Here is a 27,078-nt window from a genome sequence, read left to right on the forward strand (position 1 = left end):
GTTTACTGTGTACTGGGCACTTTTGGAAAAGCAGTTAACTGACAGGAATCCTAATCAGATGGTGTTTAAAGAAAATACAGTTGCCAATTCTGTATCAATTTCTCCAAGGATCAGTCTCTGTCGGTTATCCCAGCCCCTCTGCCACTCTTTCCTAACAATGCATCTTAACAATGCAGCATTTCCCTTGCTGCACGGCCTGGCTAGTCTGGTACTCACTAAGTGGTAAGCTGGCCTGAGCCCAGTGATCCCCCTGCCTCAGCACCAGTCCTCTCAGTCTTTCTGTGTGTGGGGTTTATTTTACTCTGCAGTGCTGAGGCAGAGCTTGGGGCCTTATGAATGATAAGAAAGCTTGACCACTGAGCCACATCCCCTCAATTCTAAAATCATATCTATAGCTCTATCTATCTATCTATCTATCTATCTATCTATCTATCTATCTATCTATCTCTCTCTCTATCTATCTATCTCTCTATCTCTCTATCTATCATCTCTATCTATCTATCTATCTATCTATCTATCTATCTATCATCTATCTATCTCTATCTATCTCTCTCTATCTATCTATCTCTCTCTCATCTATCTCTCTATCTCTATCTATCTATCTCTCTATCTATCTATCTCTCTCTATCATCTATCTCTCTATCTCTCCTCTCTCTCTCTCTCTCTCTCTCTCTCTCTCTCTCTCTCTCTCTTTTTCAAAGTTTCAGTTTCTCCTTAGCTACTGTCCTCCTTTCCCTCGAATTTAATCACATTTTCTGGAAAAAACTGCCCATGTTAGGTGTCTCTCTTCTTCATGTCTTACTTACCCAGCTGGATCAGTCTGGCCCCTGCACTGAGGCATTTGAAGGCCATCACTAGATCCCACGGGCACTTTTTATCCCTATCTAACTTGCTTCTCCTAAGCAACTGGCATCGTCCCATCAGTCCCTCTTTCTTGAAACTCTACCTTCAGCTTCTGGAACCCCAAATATTTTCATAATTTTCCACTTCACTGCTTCCTCTTAAACCCTTCTTTTTCTGTCCATTAAAATAAAAAGCTACCATGAAAGAGTACTTACTATGTGCCAAGTGCAGCTGTAAGAACTCTGCTGGGAGGCCCTGTGGTCAGAGGCTGCAGTCTGCCATGGCCTGGCAGCTCTCTCCAAGCAGGCTACATGAAGCCCTCCATCCCAGGAAAGGGCTTCCTGCTCTCTCCCTGACCTAATTTGGAGACTGTCACTAGTGTGGACCCCTGACACAGCTTTCTGCAGAAGTTTCCCCCCTTTACAAAAGGACCCCGCTGTTTAATACAAATTAGGTGACACCCCAGCCACTGGCCGCATCCTTTATGTCTCCCCACACTCTGAAATAAAGTTGGCTGTCTCACTGGCGCTGCCTCCAAGGTTATTTCCACCGTGTCCACAGGCCATACAAAACTCTCCATCACCACTTCTGCCCCTTTGTCCCTGTGGACTGTGCTCTGCATACCTTAATCCACTTAATCCCCTATTACATGTGAAGCTGGTACTATTGTGGGCTCTACTTTATCATAAGGAAGCGGATTCACGAGGAGACTAATAATTTGTGCAAGGTCCTACAGCCGGTAAAAATCGTATCCCTGAATTTTATTTTCCGGCCTCCTTTCACTCTATACATCTGTCTGCATGGCTGTGTCTGCTGCCCTGGCCCAGCAGCTTCCCTATGTTCCAAAGCCATTCTGTTTACCTCAAGACCTACCTATTGCAAGAACTATCCTTACTTGAGATTTCCCAGTAATTCCACATGTCCAAAACCCAACAGCTCTTCTCAGAATACAGTCTGAGCTCTATGGAAATACTCAAAGAGAACCTGACTCCCGTCTTCTATCTCCCAGCTGCCGCCCCATGTCCTAGCCACAGACGATGACGGTACAATGTCGAGTCTCTCACTCCATCTTCACTCTTACGCTCCTTTATCTGGCAGTTTCTCCTGGACCGTTAAGTCTCAGCCTAGACGGTGTCTCCTTTGGAGTGACACCTGTCTGTCCACCTCACCACACTCATCCAGAAGTTGGCAATAAATGCCGGCCTCCAGAATCTTCTCATCATTCCTCTTACAACAGCACTGTGCTGCAACTGCTACCTCCTGTAAGCCACTGACCTTAGGAGCAGGCACGGCACCACATTCTCAAATGTAGGATGGCGACTTAATGGTCTTCATCAGATTCAGGCCAAACAAATTCAAATTATCTTTTAAAGGTATACCTGATTGTATATGTAAGAGTGCTTGGCTGGCAGGCATGTCTGTGCACTGTATGTACACCTAGTACACAAGGAGACCAAAGGGTGTTGGATCCCATGGAACTGAGGACATGGATGGTGATTATAAGCCACCACGTAGGTCCTGGGAATCAAACCTAGGCCATCTCCTGAAGTAATAAGCACTATAAACCACTGAGCCACCTCTCCAGCCCCAAACTTAAATTATTATTAAATCAAGGTGGTAGATACCCAAGTACATTCTCAGAGAACTGACTTGAGCCCCCAGTGTAATCTCACAAAGTAGGAATCATCACAACTGATTTAAACATGAAGAAGCCAAATCTAGAGAGTATTAGGTAATTTGTCCAAAGTCCAAAGTTAAGCAGCAAAACACAACTAAAACCTATGATCACTAGTTTCTAAAATGCACACACATTATAGTCTGTCACTATCCAGTGCCCTGAAGAACACAAAAGATTTACAAGATCTAATCTTGGCCATGGAGCTTTGGAGCCAAGTTACTTCTGGCTGGAAGGAATAGGGACATCAAATTAGGAACAGTTTTTTGAAGGGCAACATTTGAACTAGCTCCTAAAGGATGGGTAAGATTTAGACTCGCAGAGACTGGGGCAAAGGGGTAGTGAGGGGACACAGACATTTCTGGTGGTGATGACAGGATAAATATATGAGAAACAGATTTATGGGCAGTCCACTGGGGTTTTCAATATGGGCTGTGGCTGCTATTTTTCACCTTATGATGTACTAATAAAACTAGGCATGTGTCTTACTGCAAGATAAATGGGGTTTTACTAGACTTGGCATTCACTCTTAAGAGGCAGCCACTGTGTAAACACCTTACAAAATCAATTCGTAAAGAAGCCCACAAGAACATTAAGGAGCTTACTTGCTGCAGTTCTGCAAATTGCTTTTAAGGATGTCATAGTCGGTATTGAACAGAGGCCCACTGTCCTTTAGCATGGCTTTCTGGATGCTGTACACATGGATGCTGGCAGTCACAGCTAGCTTGGACTTCACTGCTACAAGTCAACAGGAAAAGCAGTCTGTTAATACACAACTTCATAGCGTGTGGGGACTTTAACAAGAAACTCTTCTGCACTAAAACCATTTGCTATCTATGGTGGTCCAAAAACTAAAAGGCCAACAGCTGCACATACAGAGTAACGTCAAGCCTGTCTGTGCAGGAGCGCGATGGTGTGGGCCGTTCCCAAGGACAGCACCTGTGAGGGTGCCGCCCACCCAGGGACACTCAGCAAACATGGTGACGATGTTAAAGATAATGAAGTAATCTCTACCTGAGAAAAGTTATACGTTCCAATTTCAGTTTAGAGAAAGCAACTGCACAGTATTACTACTAATGAGCTGAGTCTACAGAGCAAAATCAAAAGACACACATAGGCTTGTTACAAGAGAACTTACAGGAATGAACTGTGGGTTCTACAAGGGAAGACACTGTGCCTAAATTATTCCCTGTCCCCAGTGCCTGGCATAGAGCTTGGGACATAGTAACCATCACATATGGCACAGTTTCTTAACATTTTCTTTTTCGTCGGAGAAATTTTTATGCAACATTATATATAAGAAATAGGTACATGATTCAAGTATTTACTGATAATAAGTCATAAAGCATCTTACTTTAAAACAACCCTTTGACACATATAATTTGATTATTTATTAAAAATAAAAACAAATTTAACAATAATGAAACAAGTGTGCATGTTTATTTTTATACAAAAAATGAAATCTTGGCTAAATATTTGATACTGCAGAATGCAGAACACATCAGGTTTTTTAGCTAATCAATATTTTGCTTTTACAATCAGCAATACACAGTACAAAATAGAAAAAGTATATTTAGACCATTTCAAGCTTCTGGAAACCCTGTGCTGAAATTCACTGAATGATTTAAAAACTAAGTAAATAAAACAAGTAGCAACTGAAATAGCCATTTTTAGAATCAAATAATCTGTCATAAATACAATCTCCAAACATTAATTTGATACACTAAGGAACAATGATGGGAAAGTATTATTATTTGTTTTCCATAATTAAAGCATTGTTTCTGTAAGAGCACAGAAGCTTGCGTATACAGCAAAAAGACTGCAGCCGAGAACCTCCAACACAGCCCATGACATACACAGCCTCAAGTCTGGGCCAAGGCAGTTCCGGCCGTGCTCACTGGTGTTGCACGGCAGGATGTCATACAATGCAGAGAACACTCACTGTGTGCTCAGGACTAAGGCTACGGTGAGGTGAGCACTGCCACAAAACCCTCAGATTCAGCACGTTGGATTTTGAATTAAGTTTTGGTTGTCATGAGCTCTAATCTTTTCACAAGCTCTAAATTCAGTTATTGAATCCCACATGGGGTCACGACCCACAGTTTAAGGCACCACATCATCTAGAATTCACGGCAACTTTTGTATGTCTCTCAAGAGTCTTGAAATCCTGTCATAGATTACTTTATAAATGTCAGCTCACTAACTTTAAAAACGGGAAGTTAGGCTTGTGTAAGAGTTTAACTTCCAGAAACCATTAATAAAAGGAATGAATATACAGCTCTTTGGTTAATAGCCAAATATACTTTATGCAGACTGCACCCATCAATGCCATAACCAGAAAAGCAGAAAGTACTTAGCTACTCAAACTCTTACCTTCCAATTTATCTTCTCTCACTACTGCAACCTTGTGGCACTGCAAGGAATAACACTTCATCAGTGAAGTTAGCGCTTGGGATTTCAGTGTTCTTGACAGTAACTCAGTTATGCTTAGCTATGAAATTTAAAAACACTTGGTACCCTGAAATATACTACAGTATAGAGCAGTCTGACTTATTTTTAATATGCATATTTTACGGATTCTCAAAAGAAAGATATAAAGGAAAATGAGAGACCAGCCTCAATATTTTTATGAAACAAAAATACATCTCAAATCACTATAAGAACAATTTTTGGTGAATGATTTAATAACAAATATTGTATAATCTATTGAACTAGATAAGAGTTAGATTTGCGTCACACCATGGGCCAGCATAAGTTCTAGAGACTACCCTGAGATTAACTCAACATCCAGGAATAACCTTCAAAGAAAAGAAAGCCTTTTTTCTTTTTCCTCATTGCAACTTTTTAATAATAAACAATTTTTTTATTGAATTCTCAAGAGTACCCCTGTTTTTCCTGTCACAGACACTAGCTGTTTTTAGAAATCAAGGATATTAACTATCAAGTAAGGCATCTGCAATTAACCTAAAACAGAAGGCTGAAAAGAAAAAGGCTTTTTAAATGAAAGCAGAAACTTTAAAGAACAAGCGATGAAGAAAAAAAAACTAAACTAAAACTTGTATCACAAAGGACATTACAGCTTCAAAATATAAAGACAAAAAAGAACTGAGCAAGAGCTTTTAAAGAAACAGGAAGTAGGAGAGAAACAGGAAGTGTGAGCAAAAAGTTCACAGCCAAAAGCAGTAATGGCCCTGACCCCTGACTTCAGGAGCCACACAAACTGGTGTTGAGGATGAGAGCAGAACCATCTGCTCAGCCCCAGTTAGCCCTCTGCCCAGCAACACAACCTCAGGGAACGTGGCCCTAACACGAGCGAAGACTCAGATGCCACACACAAGAAGCTGCTCACTGTGGCACCATCTGTAGCAGTCACGATGGGCTGACACACAACAACACAGCCCTTGTGTGCCCACAAGAGGAACATTTCTATCACTAAATGATCAGGGTCTGCAGTTTAGAGAGCTGGGTTCAAAATGGGCTGTAAATCTAAGAAAAGGGCAATATAAACCTGTTTCTATTAGAAGCATATACAAGAACTACAACAAAAGCAGAAGGGAAAGGCAAACCCGGATCTAAAAGCCACCTACATGGGACACGAGGGAACCAACAAACCAAAAACAAAAGGAAGAAAGTGAGTTTAAACAGAACTTTAATTGGTGAATTGCCACAATGAGACATTAGATGATTTAAGCAGGATATATCCTAGAAAAAAACTCAAACAATTTTCAGTAATTGTTAGTAAATATTCGTTTATCTCCTCTAAATCTAGTATTTTACTAAAGCAACATACATTTATGTTAATGTTAGGAACCACCAAAATTCATAATATAGAAGAGCAATAAGAAGATCAAGCAAGCATTTTTGGCTTGATTGGTTTTTGACAGAAACTCACATTATGCTCAGGCCGGCCTCACATTTAGTAACCTGCTGCCTCAGCTCCCAAGTATTTCAGGTTATAGGTGTGAGTCACCATGTTTGGCATCAAGGTAAATTTGTGTTTGTTTAGCAATGACAGTCAAACCTTGCATGTTCTCGGCATGCCCTCTACCACTGACCTATCTCCATAAAACTTGAAAACAAGCTTTTCAAAAATGTAGTCATAAATCTGAATTAAGAAAATCCATGTATTCTTATGTTTTCTCTTTTAAAAAAATGAATCAGGGCAACAGCTTAGTTGGTAAAATGCTTGTCGTGCAAGCATAAGGATCTGAGTTTAATTCCCAGTATCCATGTAAAAAGATGGGCACAGTAGCACTACTTGTAATTCTAGTGCTGGGGAGACCAGGAAGGGAGGATCCTGGAGGCCACTGGTCAGCCAGCTAGCCTAGTCAAGTCAGCAAGCTTTCAGGTCCCAGTGAGAGACCTGTCTCAAAAAACAGAGTGGACATCTCCTGAAGAATAATACCCAAGATTGCTCTCTGGCCTTCACAGTCATGCACACACACGCATGCATACCTACACATATATGTATGAATGCACACACACACACGTACCTGTACACACCTGCATGACCAATACATACAAACTAGATGTTCCTCAAAATGCCACATTCTGCATATTGCACACTCCGCATGGCTTATGAGAAAAAGCATTAGGAACCAACCACCAAAACACTGAATATTTGTAGCTCAGCCTTAGGGGCAGTAGTCAATTCACACCTAAGGAAATAATCTAGACAGGCAGGCAGTTCAGTATGGCCAAGTGCTCCTACACTTGGGGCTACTGAAAATGCACAGGCCAACAGAGGACACGGCACCTTGTTGGTGCAATGGGCACTTGCCGAGCTGAAGATCCCAGCTAGTCCAGCATCAGAAAACTCAAGCCTGACAGACAGAAGCTGCAGATCTTTGCTACCTTTTAGAATTTTATTTTATGTTTTTGAGAGATGTTTTATCCGGGTTGGCATCAAAGCCTTGCCTCCTCTGCGTCAACCTTACAAATGCTAGAGTTATAAGCATGTATGACTACACTCAGCTTCAACAAATGTTCTTCAAAGAGGTCAGGTGTGGTGTTTACCCTTTCCAGTACTAGGCACAGCGGGTGGACCTCTATGAATGTGGAGGTCAGTCTAGTCTACTAAGCCAGGCTGCACAAGTGAGACCTGTCCTTCATAGAAAGACAACTTAAAACTTTACTGTTTTGTAACCTCTGGTAAATTAATAAATTAGGTGATTTTAAGAAGTCATTCTCAACCAAAACCACTACAAAAAAGCTAATGAGAACTTGTAATGAATGGACAGACCAATCTAACAAGACCTAATTAGCATAATAAGAACCCACTAATCAGCAGTTCTCAACCTGTGGATTGCAACCCCCTTGGGGGTCGCATATGAGAGACCCTGTATATCAGACATTTATATTATGATTCATAGCAGAAGCAAACCTACAGTTAGAAAGTAGCAATGAAATAATTTAGTAGTTGGGGGTTACAACATGAGGAACTGTATTAAAGGGTCACAGCATTAGGAAGGTTGAGAGCCACTGCCTTAAACACTTGAGTTTCAAAAAGCATGTGCCGCCTCTGAGGAGGATATGAAGTCAGTAAGAGTTCAGCAGACCTGAGACTACTTTGTGGTTGAGATGGACTGGGACCCAAACGTTGGTGGACACACACCCGCACTGACTCCCAGTCCATGCCTCTGGACTCCACCAGCAGCTGGCCTTCAGGCCTACCCCCCACTAGTGGGCTACTCTGAGTGACCTATCAAAATCAGTGCTCAAATTAAAAATAAAGTCAACTAGTTTTTTTTTCCTTTTTTAACACCTGTGTTTGTGGCTTGAAATTTAAAAAGGATGAAAATTAAAAACCAGTGTCCTTATACATATTCAAGAGGAAAAAGGGGTTCAAAGAACACTACTCTCTAATGTCTCGTTTCCTAGGTAACCAGCCAATAATGAGTCACTTCATCACAGCCAAGATATCACCTAAACTTTCCTGAGTGTCAGATTAAGTTTATAATTCCTAAATACGCACACCTTTAAGCCCAGCACTCGGGAGGCAAAGGCAGATGGATTTCCAAGTACGAGGCCAGCCTGGTCTACAGAGTGAGTTCCAGGACAGCCAGAGCTATACAAAGAGATCCTGTCTCAAAAAACAAAAAAGTAAATAAAATAAAAATCAAGAGATACTTATAACTTTCACACACACCACTCAATCTTGCGTTTTCCTTCTGTTATTTCTAATACTGTTTATACCTCATACACACATAGGCTTGTTACAAGAGAACTTACAGAATGTCCGTTCTGTATAAGACTGCCAGACACCAAGTAGGTAACATGCAGCTGAGCTCCCGAATTTTCCTTCCGTTTCCTTTCAACATATTCATAGAGCATCCTGTTCCAAACAAGACAGAAACGGTTCATTAGTATGCATCTTCGCCTCATCAACTCTTAACTCATGACTTAAAAGTCGTATGATTTTACTTACTGAACAGGCAGATTCGTGAAAAACAACGGGATGGACTTTAGCTGGAGCACGGAGCTAGAGCCAACTTGTTTGAACCGGCTCAGTGACCCAGGAAGTAACTGAGATAAATCTAGAAATATTCCAAGAGGGACAGAACCCACCGCCAAACAGTGGCAGTGATTAAGTAGCAGATACACAGGGAGTCCCTATCTAGCTGTGAGATCCAGAATAAAGTTTTCTAGCCTTCATATCCTGAGGCATAAAAGAGAAATGCCATTACTACACGAGTAATTCTTATCATCTGAATCCATACACTGTGTACAAACTCTGTTCTCAAAAAAGCTGCGAGTCTGTACGTGCTTTGGGGGACAGAGAGGATCTGGGGTTCCTAGTAATCCTAAGAGATCACCATGTTGAACATCTCAAGCTATAATATACATGATGGCAAATATATGTCCACCTCTGACACTACTGAATTACTTAGATGTTTCATGACTGTAGAATGTAGCAAGTGCTTACACCAGCCAGTATCTAAATGTTCATCAACACGACACAGCCACTGCCCAGCAAAATCCCAGCAAAATCTTTCAAAGACCTCGAAGAACGGTACTCAACTTCATATGGAAAAGCAAAAACCCAAGGGTAGCCAAAACAATCTGTACAATAAAAGAACTTCGGGAGGCATCACAATCCCTGACTTCAAACTCTACTACAGAGCTACAGTACTGAAAACAGCCTGGTATTGGCATAAGAACAGACAGGAGGACCAATGGAACCAAATAGAACAATCCACACATCTTCGAACAACTGATCTTTGATAAAGAAGCAAAAAATATCAAATGAAAAAAAGAAAGCATATTTAACAATTGGTGCTGGCATAACTGAATATCAACATGTAGAAGAATGAAAATAGACCCATATCTATCACCATGCACAAAACTCAAGTCCAAATGGATCAAAGACCTCAACATAAAGCCAGACACACTGAACCTTATAGGAGAGAAAGTGGGAAGTATCCTTGAACGCATTGGCACAGGAGACCTCTTCCTAACTATAACTCCAGTAGCATAGACACTGAGAGAAACAATTAATAAATGGGGCCTCCTGAAACTGAAAAGCTTCTGTAAAGCAAAGGACACAGTCATCAAGACAAAACAACAGCCTACAGAATAGAAAAAGATCTTCACTAACCCCACATCAGACAGAGGTCTGATCTTCAAAACATACAAAGAACTCAAGAAACTGGTCATTGAAAGAACAAATAATCCAATTAAAAAAAATGAAATACAGACCTAAACAGAGAACTCTCAACAGAGGAATCTAAAATGGCTGAAAGACACTTAAGGAAATGTTCAACAGCCTTAGTCATCAGAGAAATGTAAATCAAAACAACTCTGAGATTCCATCTTATACCTGTAAGAATGGCCATGATCAAAAACACACCAATGACAACTTATGCTAGAGAGGTTGTGGGGAAAAGGGAACACTTCAGCATTGCTGGTGGGAATGCAAGCTGGTACAGCCCCTTTGGATGTCAGTGTGGCTGGCGATTTCTCAGAAAATTAGGAAACAACCTTCATCAAGACCTAGTAATACAACTTTTGGGTATATATCCAAAGGATGTTCAATTGTGCCACAAGGACATGTGCTCAACTATGTTCATAGAAGCTTTGTTTGTCATAGCCAGAACCTGGAAACAACCTAAATGCCCCTCGACCGAAGAATGGATAAGGAAAATGTGGCACATCTACACAATGGAGTACTACACAGCAGAAAAAAATGACAGCTTGTATTTTGCAGGAAAATGGATGGAACTAGAAAACATTATTTTGAGTAAGGTAACCCAGACACAGAAAGACAATTATCACACGTACTTACTCATAAGTGGTTGTTAAACATAAAGCAAAGAAAACCAGCCCACAAATCACAATCCCAGACAACAATGAGGACCCTAATTGAGACTTACATAGATCTAATCTACATGGGAAGTAGAAAAAGACAAGATCTCCTAAGTAAATTGGGAGCATGGGGACCTTGGGGGAGTGTTAAAGGGGAGGGAAGGAGAGAGGCAAGGAGGGGAGCAGAGAAAAATATAGAGCTCAATGAAAGTCAATTAAAAAAACTCACACACATTAAATGCAGAAATGTTGCTTAGAGAAAAATCTTTACTCACTTTTATCCCAAACACTCAAAAATCCTAAAAGCTGACTCCCCACAATATCTAGCCTAACGATAAGGAGATGCACATCATTTGTCTTTAAGAAACATTTAGCGACTTAGAGAAAAAAAAAGAAATATTTAGCGAGCTTTTATAACATGTTACACTTCAGTCAACAACAGCCAGAGGCTCAGAAGTTCTGAGAACTTTGAACCCTTGGGGGGTGGGGGAAGAAGCAGGTGGAGCTCTGAGTTTAAGACCAGCCTGGTCTCCATAGTTAACTCTAGGTCACCAGGAGCTGCATGGTAAGATGTGGTCTGGAGAGGGGGTCACAGGAACCCTCAACCTCACGGTTGACCGCTCTCTTCCTGCCCCTGCCCCAGGTGATTCCCAGTTCCTGTGCCTTCCCTTCCTTACTGCTGATGCTGTCTTCAGCTATCTTCCTCTATTTTAGTATGACCAGCCGCCCGTTAGCCTGCGTTTAGTCTACAGTTTCCTGAGACATGGAATATGGTTGGTCTCCCCACAGTATTCTCCATGATCTGTTTTATTCAAGTCCATGGCTTCATTTTTCCCTGATGACATCACCATTTGTTCAAACCGCCTTAGCCAGAAATCTGGGAATCATTACCCTTTATTTCTCCTTATGCAATGGTTGCCAAGTCCCATTAGCTCTCCCTCCCAACTAATTCTTGACTCTACCCGCTCTGGATCTCGACTAGACTTTCTCAATCCAAGTGGCAACTGAACTCTCTTTTCACCATCATTACCTATGTGGCTGTCATGGTGAATTTTAAAATGCAAGTTAAAAAAAATTAAAAAAAACACAACTTTACTGAGCGGCCACTTGTGTTCTAAGCAGTGAACAAAGGGTCAAAGCTCAACCTCTTAGGACAGGTCATCTCTTTCCCAGAGTGGAAGCTTGAAATGGGTAGGAACCTGAGTCAGAGATCTGTTTACCTGTCTTTTAATCCTAGGGAGGCAGGAGAGCAGATCTCTTTGAGTTCAAGGCCAGAGTGGCTCACACAGAGAATTCCAGGCCAGCCAGGGCTGTACAGGACTAATTCCTCATCAAGACAAAAGCTGAGGATGACCTCCTACTCCACGCCTTCCCTAACACAGCCCGTCTAACAGAGCACCTCTGCCTCACGCCGAGTGTGACACCTACAGGTACACTCAACTACTGTTTGCGTGGCTGCCTTTCCCACTAGACCAGCAGTTCTTCTGGAGGCTGTCCCGACTTCTGCCAGTTCCGTGGCTTCTTCCACCTGTCCTCTCATGTCTCCCCCCCTGCAGTGACCATGCAGGAGACCAGTTAGGCAGTACCATGTCCAGGAGCGCTGGAGCGCTTCAGCCGTGCGGTCCTTTGCCCACAGCTCTTCATCTTGTCTACGCCAGCAGTCACTGCCCTCGGCACAGGTCCCCAGTTTTTTTATTAGCTTTTTTCCTCACTTGTTTTTTGTTTTTTTCTTTTAAATTTATTTCCCCTTCTACTGAGAAATTCACAATAAGCCCTTAAAAAAGCAATTTATACACTTTAATATGTTTATCTCATTTAAGAAAGCCAAGTATTCTATTTCTAACAATATGTGAAATAATTTTTTAATAATGTATTTACTTGTATTGTTATGTACATTGCACAGCAAGTATGTCTGTGTGAGGATGTCAGGTCCCCGGGAACTGGAGTTATAGGCAGTTATGAGCTGTCATGTAGGTGCTGAGAATTGAATCCAGGTCCTATTGAAGAGCAATCAGTGCTCCCAACCTCCGAGCAATCTCTCCAGACCCTGTGAATGATCTTTTTTTTTTTTTCTTTCCAAGACAGGGTTTCTCTGTGTAGCTTTGGAGATTGTCCTGGAACTCGCTCTGTAGACCAGGCTGGCCTTTAACTCAGAGATCCACTTGTCTCTGCCTCCTGAGTGCTAGGATTAAAGGCGTGCACAGCCATACTTTTTTATTTTACACTTTCTTATATTTTTGGTTGTGTGCCTAGCCTTTAACGGCTGAGTCATCTCTCCAGTCTAAACATGGCTGAAACAGCATCTCCTAGCCTACATGCTGTTCTACATTTTCTTACTGAGAGGTGGAGCCGAGCACTGAATCAGTGCTACTACTACTGAGGCACTGCTTGCTTCATCAGAACACCCCAGTCCACAGCTACAGTTCAGCTGACAAACAGCATTAACTGCCAGACGTACAGAAAGATGAACGAAGATGACCGGGCTTCAGTCGCTGACACTGCCCAAATAAGGCCCCAGAAACCACAGAGCTAATACAGACCATTCCCACTGTGCCCTGTCCAAATTTCAGAATCTATTTCTGTGAGAAAATGGCTATTTCTGCCACTAAATTTTGGGCCAGTTTGTTACACGGTCATATAATCAGAACAGAGACAAACTTCATCAACAATCAGATTAGCTGTGCTTCAGACACCATCAAGAATGTGCAGACACCCTGCAGAACAGAAGGGTCAGTACATCTCTAGTGTTTTCTCATTTTCAGTACTCTGTTACAACCTTGGAGCTAGGAAACGAATATATCATATAATGGAATTATTATTTGGCCATAAAAATAAATTAGGCACCATACAGCCTGGAAAACCTTTGAAAACATATTAAAAGAAACCAGACAAGTATACTATGATTTATATACACCATGTATATTATATATGTATATATATAATATATACACACACATATATATCACACACATACATAAAAATATTTTATAGACAGAAAGAATGGTTGTCTAGGAAAGGTGAGTTGATACAGAGGTTAAAAAAAGTGACTGAGCAGGGCGGTGGTGGCGCACACCTTTAATCCCAGCACTCGGGAGGCAGAGGCAGGCGGGTCTCTGAGTTTGAGGCCAGCCTGGTCTACAAAATGAGTTCCAGGACACAGAGAAACCCTGTCTCAAAAAGCAAAAACAAAACAAAACAAAAACCAGTAATCGTTAACAGTTAATGATTCATTTTGGACTGGTGAAAATACTCTAAAATTGCTTGTGGTTGCAATAGAAGGAAAAAGTACCTCGCAGGCATTTTAGTTTGCATTCAGCTTATCACTAGTGATGCAAAGTATGTCAAGGCTGTTTCCAACTTGTTTGCTTTTTAATGCTCGTAAGTGGTTCACGTATGTCTGTGCAATGCACGCAAGCAATGCTCCTGGAGGCCAGCAGAAGATGGGGAGCCCCTGGAACTGGAGTTGCAGACGGTTGTGATTTGCTATGTGGATGCTGAGTTATTGAATCTGGGTCTCTGGAAGAGCAGTCAGTGCTCTTAACTGATAAACCATCTCTCTAACCCCTCTGGTTATATTTTAAATGGTTCAAAACTCTTCATCATGCTTCTGCTGGGTTGCTTCTGTTTTACGAAGTGGGATGATGTCTGAATTGGCATTAAATGTCTTTCCTGCTTTGAAAAGGTAAAAAACGAAAAAACTGAGGGTGGCGAGAGCTGTACAACTCTGCGAAAACACTAAAAACATGGAATTGTATACATTCAAAGGCACTCCAAATCTGTTTTACAGAACTAACAGCCGTGTGACAGTATTACGGATTAGAGAAAAATTGTTACACATGAAATCCTAGTTGAAACCTGAAGGTAAAAACTGGAAAGGAACATTCCAGGAGCCTAGGCTGAGAATGAGTTTAGCATATCTGCTGAAAAGCAAGTGTACTGAGACTACAGTAAGGGAGGCACGGAGCATGAGATCAAGTCAGTACACAAGCAGAAGCCAGACGGTTGCCAAGGCCAGAACCTGCCAATCGCATCTTAGAGTCTATCAGGTGAGTATAGCAGCAGTTGCTTCACTGCCTAGTCAAACCCTTACCATTGAAGAGAATACAGCACGGCCAGTGGTGGCCCTCAAAGCCTTTAGTCCTGCACTGGGGAGGCGGAGGCAGATCTCTGAGTTCAAAGCCTACATTCACAGTCCTGGCCAACCAGAGCTACACAGTGAGGCCCTGTTTACAAGCAGACAATAAAGAAAGCTCTTATATGTATCCATTCCCAAAGTTATTGCAGCTCTTAGGTTTAGGTCAAAGCTGACCTTGGGCAATCTGGGTAAAAACAGGTCTAAATCTGGCTCTGGACTAACACTTTCAGGTCTTGAAAGCATAGCCCATCACAGCTAAAATCAGTCTCCTACACCCATCGAATGTTAGCTCAAATAAAGCCCAACTGGCCTGCTCTAAAGAGCAGGGCTTTCTAAGACATGCACCATGTTAGCATGACTCAAAAAAGCTCCAACCACTGACGGAACAAATAAAAACCAGACCACCCAGGAGCAGGACAAACTAAACCAGGCATTTAACCCATGCATGATTTCTCAAATGGTTAACCCATCCTTCCTCTTGGGATTCAGACAGCAGTCTGTTCCTTTGCAGATCAAAACATTCTAACATTGATTTCAAAGTTGCCTTTTTCCTTTTGGCCTCAAGTCAGATCTGTTTTAACAACAATAAGATGGGCAGGATGCAAGAAGGGCAGTGCTCTGGCCATCCTGAGCACTCCCTTTCACCTAAGTACTCTAGTATCTTTCTAAACTATATTTAATTAGCATGTGTGCGTGCATACACACATGCAATAGCTCATGGGTGGCGCTCAGAAGATCACCTGTTCTCTCTTTGCTGTCTAATCCCCAGATTTGAACTTGGTCATCACGCTCAACAGCAAGCACCTTTGCCCACGTGCGCCATCTCGTTGGCTCTAGTTCTCATACCCTATACTATCAGACAGCTAACGTCAAACACGTGCTGACCTCTGTCACAGCTTCAGTTGTCAACGCAACACACTCAGGAACAGGTGACCCGAACCGAGGACCTGCTTCCATTGGATGGCCCGTGGGCATGTCTGGGGGGGGCGTTTTCTGAATTGGTAATTGATGTAGGAGGGCCCAGCACACAGTGGGCAGATGGTCCTGAGCGAGCCAAACAGCCCAAAGAGAGCAAGCTGGTGAGCCGTGCCTCTTCACGTTTCTGTTTCAGTCCCTGCCCTGTAAGACAAACCCCTCCTCCCCACGCTGGTTTCCGTCAGTGTTACCACAGCGACAGAATCATTATGAACATGTGGCTAAAGTCAGGCCTAACGAACGCATGAAGATCTAAGATCTAATGCAACAGACGCGTGAATCTGAGCTATAAACAGGAATGGTTGACCCATTTGATAAAACTGTCGCTGTGATAAAAGACCATGACAAGAACAACTGCTGAAGTCAAGCGTTTCTTCGGGGGGTACAGTTCCAGAGGTGTAAGCGACCGTCATGGGAGGTGTGACAGGCAAGGGAGGCTGAGCAGGAAGCCAAGAGCTCCTATCTTCAACACAAACATAAACATAAAACAGAGAGAGTGAACATGACGTGGGACAGGACTAGAAACCCGCACAGCTTGCCTCCAGTGAGGCGCTTACTCCAGCAAGGCTGTACCTAAATCTCCCCAAACAGTGCCACTGGCTGGGGACCAAAAGCTCAAATAAATGAGCCTGTGGGGGATCATTCTCATTCAAATTAATACACGAAGTGATGTTAACCAGAGGCCAAAGGCTGGGACAAAAAAAAAAAAAATCCAGCAAAATTATCACAACACATTTGTACACAAGTCCGGTGAGCTAAAAGAGAGGAAAAACAGGGCTGGGGAAACAGCCGAGTCAAGCACTTCCCACGCAGGCTTGAGGACCTGAGTTCAAATCCCCAAGCCCAAGCAAAGCTGGATAAGGTAGCACTGCTCTCCTGTGGTGAGAAGGAGCCTCAGAAGTTTGCAGGCCAGACAGTCTGGTGTACACAGCGGAGAACAAGTTGGAAAGGGAGGAACGGAGCCCAAGATCATTCTGACCTTCCCCTGTGCTCCGTGGCCTCTGGGCATCCGCGTTCACATACACAAGCACGCGCGCGCACACACACACATATACACACGCGCGCACACATGCACTCGCGCACATACATACACACACAACAAAGACAAATGTAGTGAAAAATGATATTTTCTATATGCCCGGGGAGGGCGGGGGAGGAGGAAGCTGGTTCTAACCTAAGAGTTCTATGAGCATTAAAAACAAAATGAAAGAAAACTCCAACATCATTAAAGATAGCAGTAAATTGGACTTACTGTTTTGCTTGGTTAACATGAACTCCTAGCGTATAGCTTAGCCATTTGTAGGTGACCTGAAAAAGAAAGAACAGCTTTTAAGGCTTTATTAGACGATTCCAGGGTACAGATAAGTGCCAAGAGTCTGCGCCTAAAGATTCTTGTTCTAGGCTGTTTATGTCCTGTAAACCATCTATGTGACAACTAAGACTAAGATACTTATTTTACAAATATTAAGATGTTTCAGATTGATCGGTAACAAACTGTGTCCCCCCCCTGGGCTCACTAGGGCAAAGACCTTAATCTTTTTTGATCATTACACCAGCCCAGAGAGGCGGGTCCTGTTGCTTTCAGTATTTAAATATCCCGGAAGAGAAAACGTTTCCCCGGAGGATAAACCACCAGGAGTCGGTAGCCCTGGAAGACGTCGCGTCTCCTCCACCGCACACTCGAGGCTGGAGGGACCCACACCCACGGGGCATCGGGGAGGAGGCTTCCCGGGCTCCGCGCCCAGCGCCCCTCTCGCCCGCCCGGGGCCCGCGGCCTTCGGAGCCCGCGAGAGGCTCTGCCGCCGGGACTGTCTCCCCGACGGCTGCGTCGCGGTGCCCCGTGCCCGCTCGGCCGGTCCCACGAGCACAAGCACCCGGTCGAGACCCCCGCGCCCTGGCAGGCCCAGGACCCCTCGCATCCGCCTCCCCCGGTCCCAGCTCCTCACGATCTTGTTCTGGTCCGTGACGAACTCGTCTATGTTTTCCAGATACAGCTGTTCCGCCATGGTGGTGCAGCTCCGAGCCCTTCGCTCAGACACAGCCGCAGCTCCCGCCGGCGGGAAACGGAGTCGTTCACTCCCAGGTCGCGGGTCGTCTCCCACGGCAACGAAGCGACGCGCTACGGCAGCGGACGAGGGACAAACCCCTGCGAGTCAGCCCGGAGCTGGTGTAGAGGAAACTGGATTTAGACCGGAAGTGAGGGTTGCAAGCTTGGTTGTCTGAGTGCACCTGGGCGCTTTCCAGTCTCTCCTTTGTCACTTGTATGCGAACTCAGGACCATATATCTCACCGCTCTGAGCAAGAGTTTTTCCGCTTGGGAAGTGAGAAGAATGCCTCTTGCTGTCTAGCAGTGAAATTCAATGGTAGCTCACTTTCCCGATTGGGTTTCATTCCTAATGCCTAGGGGTGGTGGTGGGAACTAACTCTTGGAAAGAAGCCACGTCTGCGGAGACTGCTGGACTGATTAGCATTTCAGTGCTGTGGAGAGATTGGAATGTTGCCGGTCCAGAGATAGTTCTAGCCCTCTTCTGTATCGGAATTACCACCTTGTGACCTCATGGATAGGAACCTTTCGGAATCTATTAATTTAGCAGACTACTGGCTTCCTCCAACCTAAAAACTAAGAATGTCATCAGATAGTATCTTGATCCTATGGGAAAACTTCCCCCATATTGATGTATCCGCCTTTCTGAATGTATTTTAAACCTGCCTTGCTTTGTGACTTTCATTGCTCCGTAGAACTATAAAACTTCATGAAGCTGCTTCCACATTGAAACATGAAGTTTGGGGTATCCAAGCCATGGTCACTCAAAATAGTTCCCTTTAAGCATAAACATTTGTTTTCTGTTTTTGTTTTTCGAGACAGGGTTTCTCTGTGTAGATTTGGAGCCTGCCCTGTACTAACTCTTGTAGACCAGGCTGACCTCGAACTCAGAGATCCGCCTGCTTCTGCCTCCCAAGTGCTGGGATTTAAGGCGTGTGCCAACACTGCCCAGTTTAAGCTTAAAATTTTAAATTTAAAAATTCCCTTTAAGATGAGAGCTATGGTTTTTACATCGACAATGAGGTAAATAGAATGCCCCATCCTTGCCACTTGATACCTGTATTCAGCAACAACAACGATTAAATGGATGTTCTGTTCTAAGTGCTTCTCCAGCACTGGGGCGCAGCAGTGGGCAATGGTGGCAGAGTCTGACAGAGGACTGTTAAAATCCTTCCCAACTAAGAGAGTGATGATGGGGGAGGGGAAGGAAGACTGTCTCAGATTGTTCTAATTATGAAATGCTGGGAGAAGAGGCCAGCGGAGAAAAAAGGACTGGAAGGAACCGGATCCTGCTGTGCCTATTAAGCTGGGTAGTGGAGCTCACAAACCTTATTCCTTGGAAAACTGGGGGAAACATCCTTAGGTTGGAGAATTTCTGCCAAAGATTTTGCCAGAAGTACACACAAAATCCTTAATAATAGCCTACAGCCACCGTAGTTCAATCCTGTAGCACAGTGGATAAGAAAGAGGCGGTGGAGGTAAACTGGCTGGGTTTGGATCCTGGTTCTGCTACCTGTGTGCTCTTAGGCAGTTACTTAGCTGCTAGAAGTCTGTTTATTCATCTGTAAGACGGGAATAACAACTTCAAAGATTAACTGCAATATGAATTCATGTAAGACATAATTTGCAAAAGCCTGCGAAGGGCTCATACTGTTCTCCGTGCTGAGGTAGTGGGATAGCTGTGGTCAAGAGTGTACATGTAGCTTACACTCTCCAGAGAGACGTAAATGGTGGGGAGAAGTGACGCTGGGCACGGCGGTGCGCACCTTTTATCTCTGTGAGCTGGAGACCAGCCAACCAAAACTTCATAGTAAGACCTCTCTCAAAGCACAAACAAACAAACACAATATGTAGGATAGTGAAAACTGAAAAGATTACATGAGTTTGGTTTTCTTTTAGAAGCTGAAAAAAGCTTCTGATTAGATGAGGGGAGTGTTTGGAGGAAAGGAATCATGGAGAGTGACTAGATTAGGAACCTAGTCTTTCGGTCAACCAGGAGTTTCTTGGAGGATGTGAAAGTATACTTATTGTACAGATGTCACACAACTTAAGTCTTTATCTCAGTTTTATAAGAAACTGTTCACAGTTAAGTCCACACCATAGAGGTTTACGTGACGGAGCTGCGTTTCTGTCCCGGGTTTCTCTAGAGCCCACCTTCCCATACCGTGCTCGCTTTAATGGTAGCCTCGAGCTGCCTTTTTTTTCTCCTTCTTGTTTTTTATTTTTATTTTTTTCTTATAACTGAGTTTTTGCAGATCTATATAATTTTTATAATCAGAGAAAACGTGGTGGGGAAAGCAAAGCACTTAATGTAAAATCAATTCATTGTCTTCTTCCGGATATCTGAAGTGTTTCTTGTACTTGAGACATAAAATGCAGATCTTCACAAAGAAATGGCGCTACCATGTCTGCCTACACCTTCTGGGCATTTAAAAGCAAACAGAGCTCTTACTCCCTCTGACTTAAGGATGAAGTTTAATAGCAGTGTGTCGTGCTGGGAGTACATTTCGTTAGCCTAAGAACCAAGGCTGGCCAGACAAAACTTAGGATGTCAGCGCCAGGTGAGACCAGCAGTGGGAGCCAGAGGGTCAAGACTCAGCCTAAGGTTGACAGCAGCTGTAGAAGGCTGACCTGGTTGGCAAGGGTGAGTTGAGTACTGGGACTCTGTCAGGGCCCTGAGTGGGAACACAGATATTTCAGCAGGGTGAGAGCAGTCAGGATTCCAAGACCCAGTGATGAGGCAGGGGGCAGCCCTTGGTTGGGAAGGGGAGGTATGGAGGAGTAGACTCAGAAACCCTACCCTGAACTCCGGATCTGCCATAGGTCTGGAGATAGCAGGGTGACAAACCAAAATCAATAAGTTCAAGATTAATAACCGTGATTCAAGGTCTACATAATTTACTCAACGGGCATTCCAGAGAGCCAAGGATGCAGACCTTATTGATACGAAAATGTCAGATAGATATTAATGCATTAAACACCTGTTGCTTGCATACCAGGCCTTATTTGGCTAGTAGGGACACAATGTGATCTTCATTTTACAGAACTGACAGTCTGGGGCTACAACTAGATACATTGTTAAAGCACCCCACGTTGCCATGGGAACCCAAAGGAGGTGACTATACAAACTTAAAAACAAGAAATGAGGAGACAACTTTAAACTTGGGTATCTGAGGCTAGACACCATGTCTTTTTATTGTAGGCAAAATCTGTAAGAAATAAACTAATAATATTGTCTTTATTATGCCTCTCAACATATAACAAGTCCACATTTTCTCTTTTCAAAACAAGAGTCCACCAAAGCTACAGAGAAACCTTGTCTTAAAAATAAACAACAACAACAACAACAACAACAAAAAACAACAACAACCAAAAGCCCAAGAGTCTTCCAGGAACTGAAGAGTTAGGAGACCTGTCTGCTCCTCCAGAGGACCTGAGTTGGATTCTCAGCACCCATATGATTCTTCAGAACTGTCTAAAATCCCAGGTCCAGGTAACATGCATATGTGCACAGGTACCCACAGAGGCCAGAAGAAGGCACTGGATCCCTTGAAGCTGGAGTTGAAGGCAATGGATTCTCAGAACTGACTCAATCCTCTGAGCCATCTCTCCAGCCCCTCACATATCTATTTTTAATATGAAGAAAAAAAAGCCAGTGGTTCCCATCCCTGTCTTACATCTGCTTTGAATATTGTTTTTCCCTTGCTCTTGCTCTGGGGGTCTTGGAAGGTGCTTTGGAAAAGATCACATTAGAGAGAAGATGAGCAAGAATCCCCATTTGAAAGATGTCCCTTAGGCTGCTGGCTATGCTTGTCCTTAGATACACGCTTGATTAGTAACCTGACAGTTATACAGGGTAACGGGCAATGAGGGTGGCATAGGTCACCCATGGAGCTGAAGACCGAACCTTAGGAACAGATCCAGTTGAGGGACAATGAAGAAGAAGCCAAAAAGCGGAACTGAAAAGGAGAAGGAGTTCCAGGAGGCTCCCAAGGAGGCAAAAGAAGTTTGAGTCAGCAAAAGTTCTGGTGCCCCTCCTAATATCACCAGGAGGCTCTGCACCGAGTTTGGTGATTAGAAGTCCTCTGAGGGCACCAGTCAGGAAGTGGGGGCTCCATGGCTAGGGTCCTGTGAGGTGAGACAATGAGAAGGGTGGGAAGACCTGAAGACAGGGTGGAGACAGCCCTGGCCAGTTAGCAGCCGGAAGTGAAGAGCTGGGTGGGGCCGTGGAGGGCCATGTGGTTCCTAACATCTGCTCCTCCCCCAGAGGAGATGAAGCTGGCATCTGTATTAGAAACAGTCTGGTAAGCATTCTGGGGGTGCCTCCATGTGAAGTTGGGGTACCCAACTATTTGACATCGTGACACATTTTCACCTACAAAGTCCATGCTTGAGAACCTGTATGATCTAGTTGTCACGCGCGCGCACACACACACACACACACACACACACCCCAAAACAAAAAAAACAAAGTCCTCAAACTACTTTAAGTAAGTTCATAATTTCATATCGTGCTGGGCCACCTTCATGGCTAGCTACCCTTGCTTCCACGCCCAATGGAGGGAGCTTAATCAGATACGTAACTGCAGGAACAAAAGGCCCGAACGTGCACAAGGGTATGAAGTAGGGCTTCAGTTCCCGTGGAATGAGACATTCTCAAAACGCCTTTTCATTCCAATCCCCAGCTCCCTACTTGGCCTTGGATGATGGCATGGGATAGGCCCTTAGCAAATATTTATTGACAGATAACCGAAGGGATGGAAGGATGAAATTGAATTGCATATTGTTCTACTCTATAATCCCTTTTGTTGAACTGTAGAATATTGTTTGTGGAAGGCGTTGTTTCCTTTTCCTTCCACCACTGAAATTCTTTTATGGGCTGTTATCAGAGTAACCATTATTGATAAGCTAACTGGGGAAATCCAGCTTACTTCAAAGACCCAGTGATCAGTTGGGACCGAGTCCAGGTCCTACCCTGGCTTGAGTGCCACCAGGCACAGCGCTGCTGGAGACCCCAGAGGATGATTTCAAAAGTCCCTCACACACAGCCTCTGTACCCTGCAACTTTAAGAAGCACACCATGGTGGCTGAAGAGGGCTCAGAGGTTAAGAGCAGACGCTGCTCTTGCAGAGGACCCAGGTTTATTTCACAGAACCCACATCAGGTGGCTCACAACCACCTATGATTCCGGCTCCAGGGGATCCAATGCCGTCTTCTGACCTCTATATCACACATACATTAAACACATACATAGACACATACATTAAACACGTAATTAGTTTTTTAAAAAGATGTATACTGCATACTTTGGGATGACTAATTGAAAATGTCCTACCTTTTCATATTATCTTCTAAGACTGAAGTAAAAGAAACACAATTAGATGAAAGCCTTCCCTTTATTAACCCTCCTGGCTTCCCCTTCCTCTCTGCCCCGTGAGGTCTCCTTGCATCTGCTATGTTTATATCCTCTTTATGATCAATCCTTTTTCTTTCAGGCTGTTTTCTTCTCAAGAGGACAATCTGTGCCCACTGTCCTCTTCTCTAGCTTCATCTCCGTCCCCACCTACCCTGTCCTGTCCTGGGTCATCTTTAACACCAGTTTCAGGGCCCTAACTGGGTCCTAGTAGCTCTCCAGATAAAGTCAATTTCTTAGCAGAGAAGAGAGGGTTCTAGGTTCTCTAGATTCACCCCCTCTCCATCTCCCCAGGAGTGACAGTTCACGGTTGCTTAACTCCATTGTACTGGGTACAGCTGCTCGCCTCATGGTGAGCATGCAGCAGAAAGAGGAAGGGGCTGGAGATACAATACACCCTTAAAGAGCACTCTCTCAACAGCCCCCCCTCTGCAATAATACCTCATCCCTAAAGGTCCCACTACCTCTCAATAGCCCATCAAGTCTTGAATTCATGCATACGGTAATTCAATCATGAGGTTAGAACCATCACAATCGAATTATAAAGTCCCACCTCTGAACATGGCTGCATTGGGGGATACCAAGTCTTCAACACATGAACCTTTGGACACACTTAACATGCAAACCCTATTATTGATATTTCACTGATTTTTATTGCCAAGTCGTAGTCCGCTATCTGAGCGTAACATATTTTGTTTTCTTACTCTATAGATGATGGGCTTTTGGGTTGTTTCCAATTCGGATGCTAAAAATTCGCCAACCAGGTTTGTTGTGATGTTGGTTTCAGATCTGTCGGTTGGATCTTGAGATCTAGTTCTCAAGATTAAATCTTCGTCTCCCACCTCTAAACCCTTGTGTCTTACCTGTCTCCCACCAACACAAATCGATATTAAACCCTTGAACATTGAGCTGATTAGTTGATTCTCTTTACTCATTTATTTAGTGCAGTGTTGGAGAACAAGTCAAGTGCCTCGTGCATGACCCAAGAAGACTCTGTCACTGAGCCACATTCCCAGTCCTGTATTTTGAGTTATTTCTCATGAGTCTTTGCATTGCTGGGCCTTGCTTAGAGGCACACCCTTATCCAAATTCCCTTTTCTGGTGCCTTCTCTGCCTCCCCACTCTCTCCCACTATCACTAGTTTAAGGGTCTTTTGTGTTTCCATAATCTCTTGAGTTTCTCTCTAGCACGCTACAACATGCGTTTGTTTCTTCTTCCAGGCAAGTTCCTTATGAAAAGGTATGTTCTCTACTTTGGTATTGTCACCGTCCCTGTGTGAAATGGTAAACATTTGCTTAAAAATATACCTGCCCGCCCGGTGGCGCACGCCTTTAATCCCAGCACTCGGGAGGCAGAGGCAGGCGGATCTCTGTGAGTTCTAAACCAGCCTGGTCTACAAGAGCTAGTTCCAGGACAGGCTCCAAAGCCACAGAGAAACCCTGTCTCGAAAAAAAAAAACAAAAAAATATATATACCTGCCCGTATAGATGGATACATAATTAGGTCATTTGATAAGTGTTCACTGAATTCCTGACCAGTGCCAGCTGCCAACAGAGACCACATACATACATGTAATAACATGTTCGTGTACGGGGAAGTTCTCAGTCCGTGAGGAAACAAAACCTGTTGAGAACAAGGCAATAAAGAATGAAGTTGCTGAGGCTGGAGAGATGGCTCAAGGGTTAAAGAAACTTGTTGCTCTTCCAGAGGACTAAGGTTTGGTTCGTGGCTCACAAACTTTTTTAAGTCCAGTTTCAAGGGATCATTGGTTAATAAAGAAACTGCCTTGGTCCTTTGATAGGACAGAAAATTAGGTAGGCGGAGTAAACAGAACAGAATGTTGGGAGGAAGAAAGCTGAGTCAGGCAGTTGCCATGCTTTCTTCAACCTGAGACGGACGTAGGCTAGAATCTTTCCCGGTAAGCCACCACCTCGTGTGTTACAAAGATTATTAGAAATGGGTTAAGCAAGATATGAGAATTAGCCAATAAGAGGCTGAAACTAATGGACCAAGCAGTGTTTAAATGAATACAATTTGTGTGTTGTTATTTCGGGTGTAAAGCTAGCCGGTGGCTGGGAGCCGGGTGACAGGAAGTGGCCCACTGCTCCTTCTACAGAGACAGTAGATCCTGAGCATAGGAAACCTCAAAACTGCCCCCCACAACAGTGACATACTTCCCCAACAAGGCCTTACCCACTCCAACAAAGCCACACTTACTATGAGATTATAGGGGCCAATTACATTCAAACTACCACATTCCACTGCCTGGCCCCAGTAAGCTCGTAACAATATCATAGCACAACGTGCATTTAGTCCAACTTTAAAAGTCCCCATAATCTATCACAGTCTTAACAATGTTTTAAAGTCTAAAGTTCAAAGTCTCTTCTGAGATTCATGTAATCTCTTAACAGTAATCATCTGTAAAAATCAAAATAAAAAAGCATATCACATACTTCCAACATATAATGTCACTGGTTATACATTCCAAAATGCAAGGAAGGGAGCATGTTGAAGAAGCACTGGACCTAAGAAAGACAGAAAACCAGCTGGGCAAACTCCAAACTCTGCATCTCCACGTCTGATGTCAAAGCACCTTTCAGATCTCCAACTCCTTTCAGCTTTGTTGACTATAACACAATTCTTCCTCTTGGGCTGGTTCCACTCCCTGTAGGCAGCTCTCCTCCCTGTAGGCAGCTCTCCTCGGCAGGTATCCCACGACTCTGGCATCTCCAACATCTTGGATTCTTCAAGGGAATCCAGGCTTCAACTTCATAGTTTCACACAATGGCCTCTCTGAGCCTCCATTCAGGGACACCCCTGACACAGGCCTGGCCCCAGCAGCTTTCCTTAATAGCAGAGGAAAATTCCATAGGCCCTTTCTTCTATCCTTAACTCCATATCCATGTGGCCTCAGCTGCCAAGTTCTGCTGCTTATTGGGGCTGGAACATGGCCTCCTCATTCAATTACATCTTCACTAACTTTCTGTTTTTGATGGTTTCCTTCCCTGCTAAGCTTGACTGTCCTGGATCTTACTCTGTAGACCAGGCAAGCCTCACACCTCCTCAGCTCTTTATTAGACCAACCAGGTGTTTTAGACAGGCACAGTAACACAGCTTGTAAAGATTACATGAGATCACAAGCCTGAAAACACTTTGTATACTTGTGGTGCTTTGAATGAGATTGGCCCCACAGGCACATATATGTGCATGCTTGGTTCCCAGCTGATGAACTGTTGGGAAGGAGGAGGTGGTGGGGCCTTGCTGGAGTAGGCATGTCACTGGGGATGAGGATGTTTCAAAAGATCTGCACCATTGCCTCTGTTCTCTCTCTGGTTGCTCTCTCTCTCTCTCTGTCTCTCTCTCTGTCTCTCTCTGTCTGTCTCTCTCTGTCTCTCTGTCTCTGTCTCTCTCTGTCTCTCTCTGTCTCTCTCTGTCTCTGTCTCTTTCTCTCTGTGTCTCTGTCTCTCTGTCTCTGTCTCTCTCTGTCTCTCTGTCTCTGTCTCTCTCTGTCTCTCTCTGTCTCTCTCTGTCTCTCTCTCCATGTCTCTCTCTCTCTCCCGTGAATCATGATGTAAAGCTTCCAGCTACCTCTCCAGCACCATACCATCTGGATTGCCACTATGCTCCCAGCCGTGATGATCGTGAACTAACCCTCTAAAACTGTAAGCAAGCCCTCGGTTAAATGTTTT

At 43.8% G+C, this 27,078-nt stretch overlaps 1 protein-coding gene across 3 annotated transcripts in view; it reads right to left on the minus strand.

Moving 5' to 3' along the window:
* The window catches only part of Pold3 (DNA polymerase delta 3, accessory subunit), a 37,439-nt gene extending 19,348 nt beyond the window's left edge, over positions 1-18,091 (minus strand). Inside the window, exons 1-6 of one of the 3 annotated variants that reach the window (XM_038314272.1) lie at positions 17,879-18,034; positions 17,185-17,240; positions 8,946-9,054; positions 8,750-8,852; positions 4,892-4,931; positions 3,124-3,256 (exon numbers count right to left, since the gene is read on the minus strand). In XM_038314272.1, the coding sequence (XP_038170200.1) occupies positions 3,124-3,256; positions 4,892-4,931; positions 8,750-8,852; positions 8,946-9,054; positions 17,185-17,203 (404 nt within the window). In that variant the 5' untranslated portion in view covers positions 17,204-17,240; positions 17,879-18,034. Of the gene's footprint in view, positions 1-3,123; positions 3,257-4,891; positions 4,932-8,749; positions 8,853-8,945; positions 9,055-11,499; positions 11,515-17,184; positions 17,241-17,878 lie in introns of those variants that run through there. The other 2 variants (XM_038314273.1, XM_038314274.1) reach the window with 2 other exon arrangements.
* Between the last annotated feature and the right edge of the window lie 8,987 nt (positions 18,092-27,078).

This window comes from Arvicola amphibius, chromosome 12 (assembly GCF_903992535.2).
Source record: "Arvicola amphibius chromosome 12, mArvAmp1.2, whole genome shotgun sequence".
NCBI lineage: Eukaryota > Metazoa > Chordata > Mammalia > Rodentia > Cricetidae > Arvicola > Arvicola amphibius.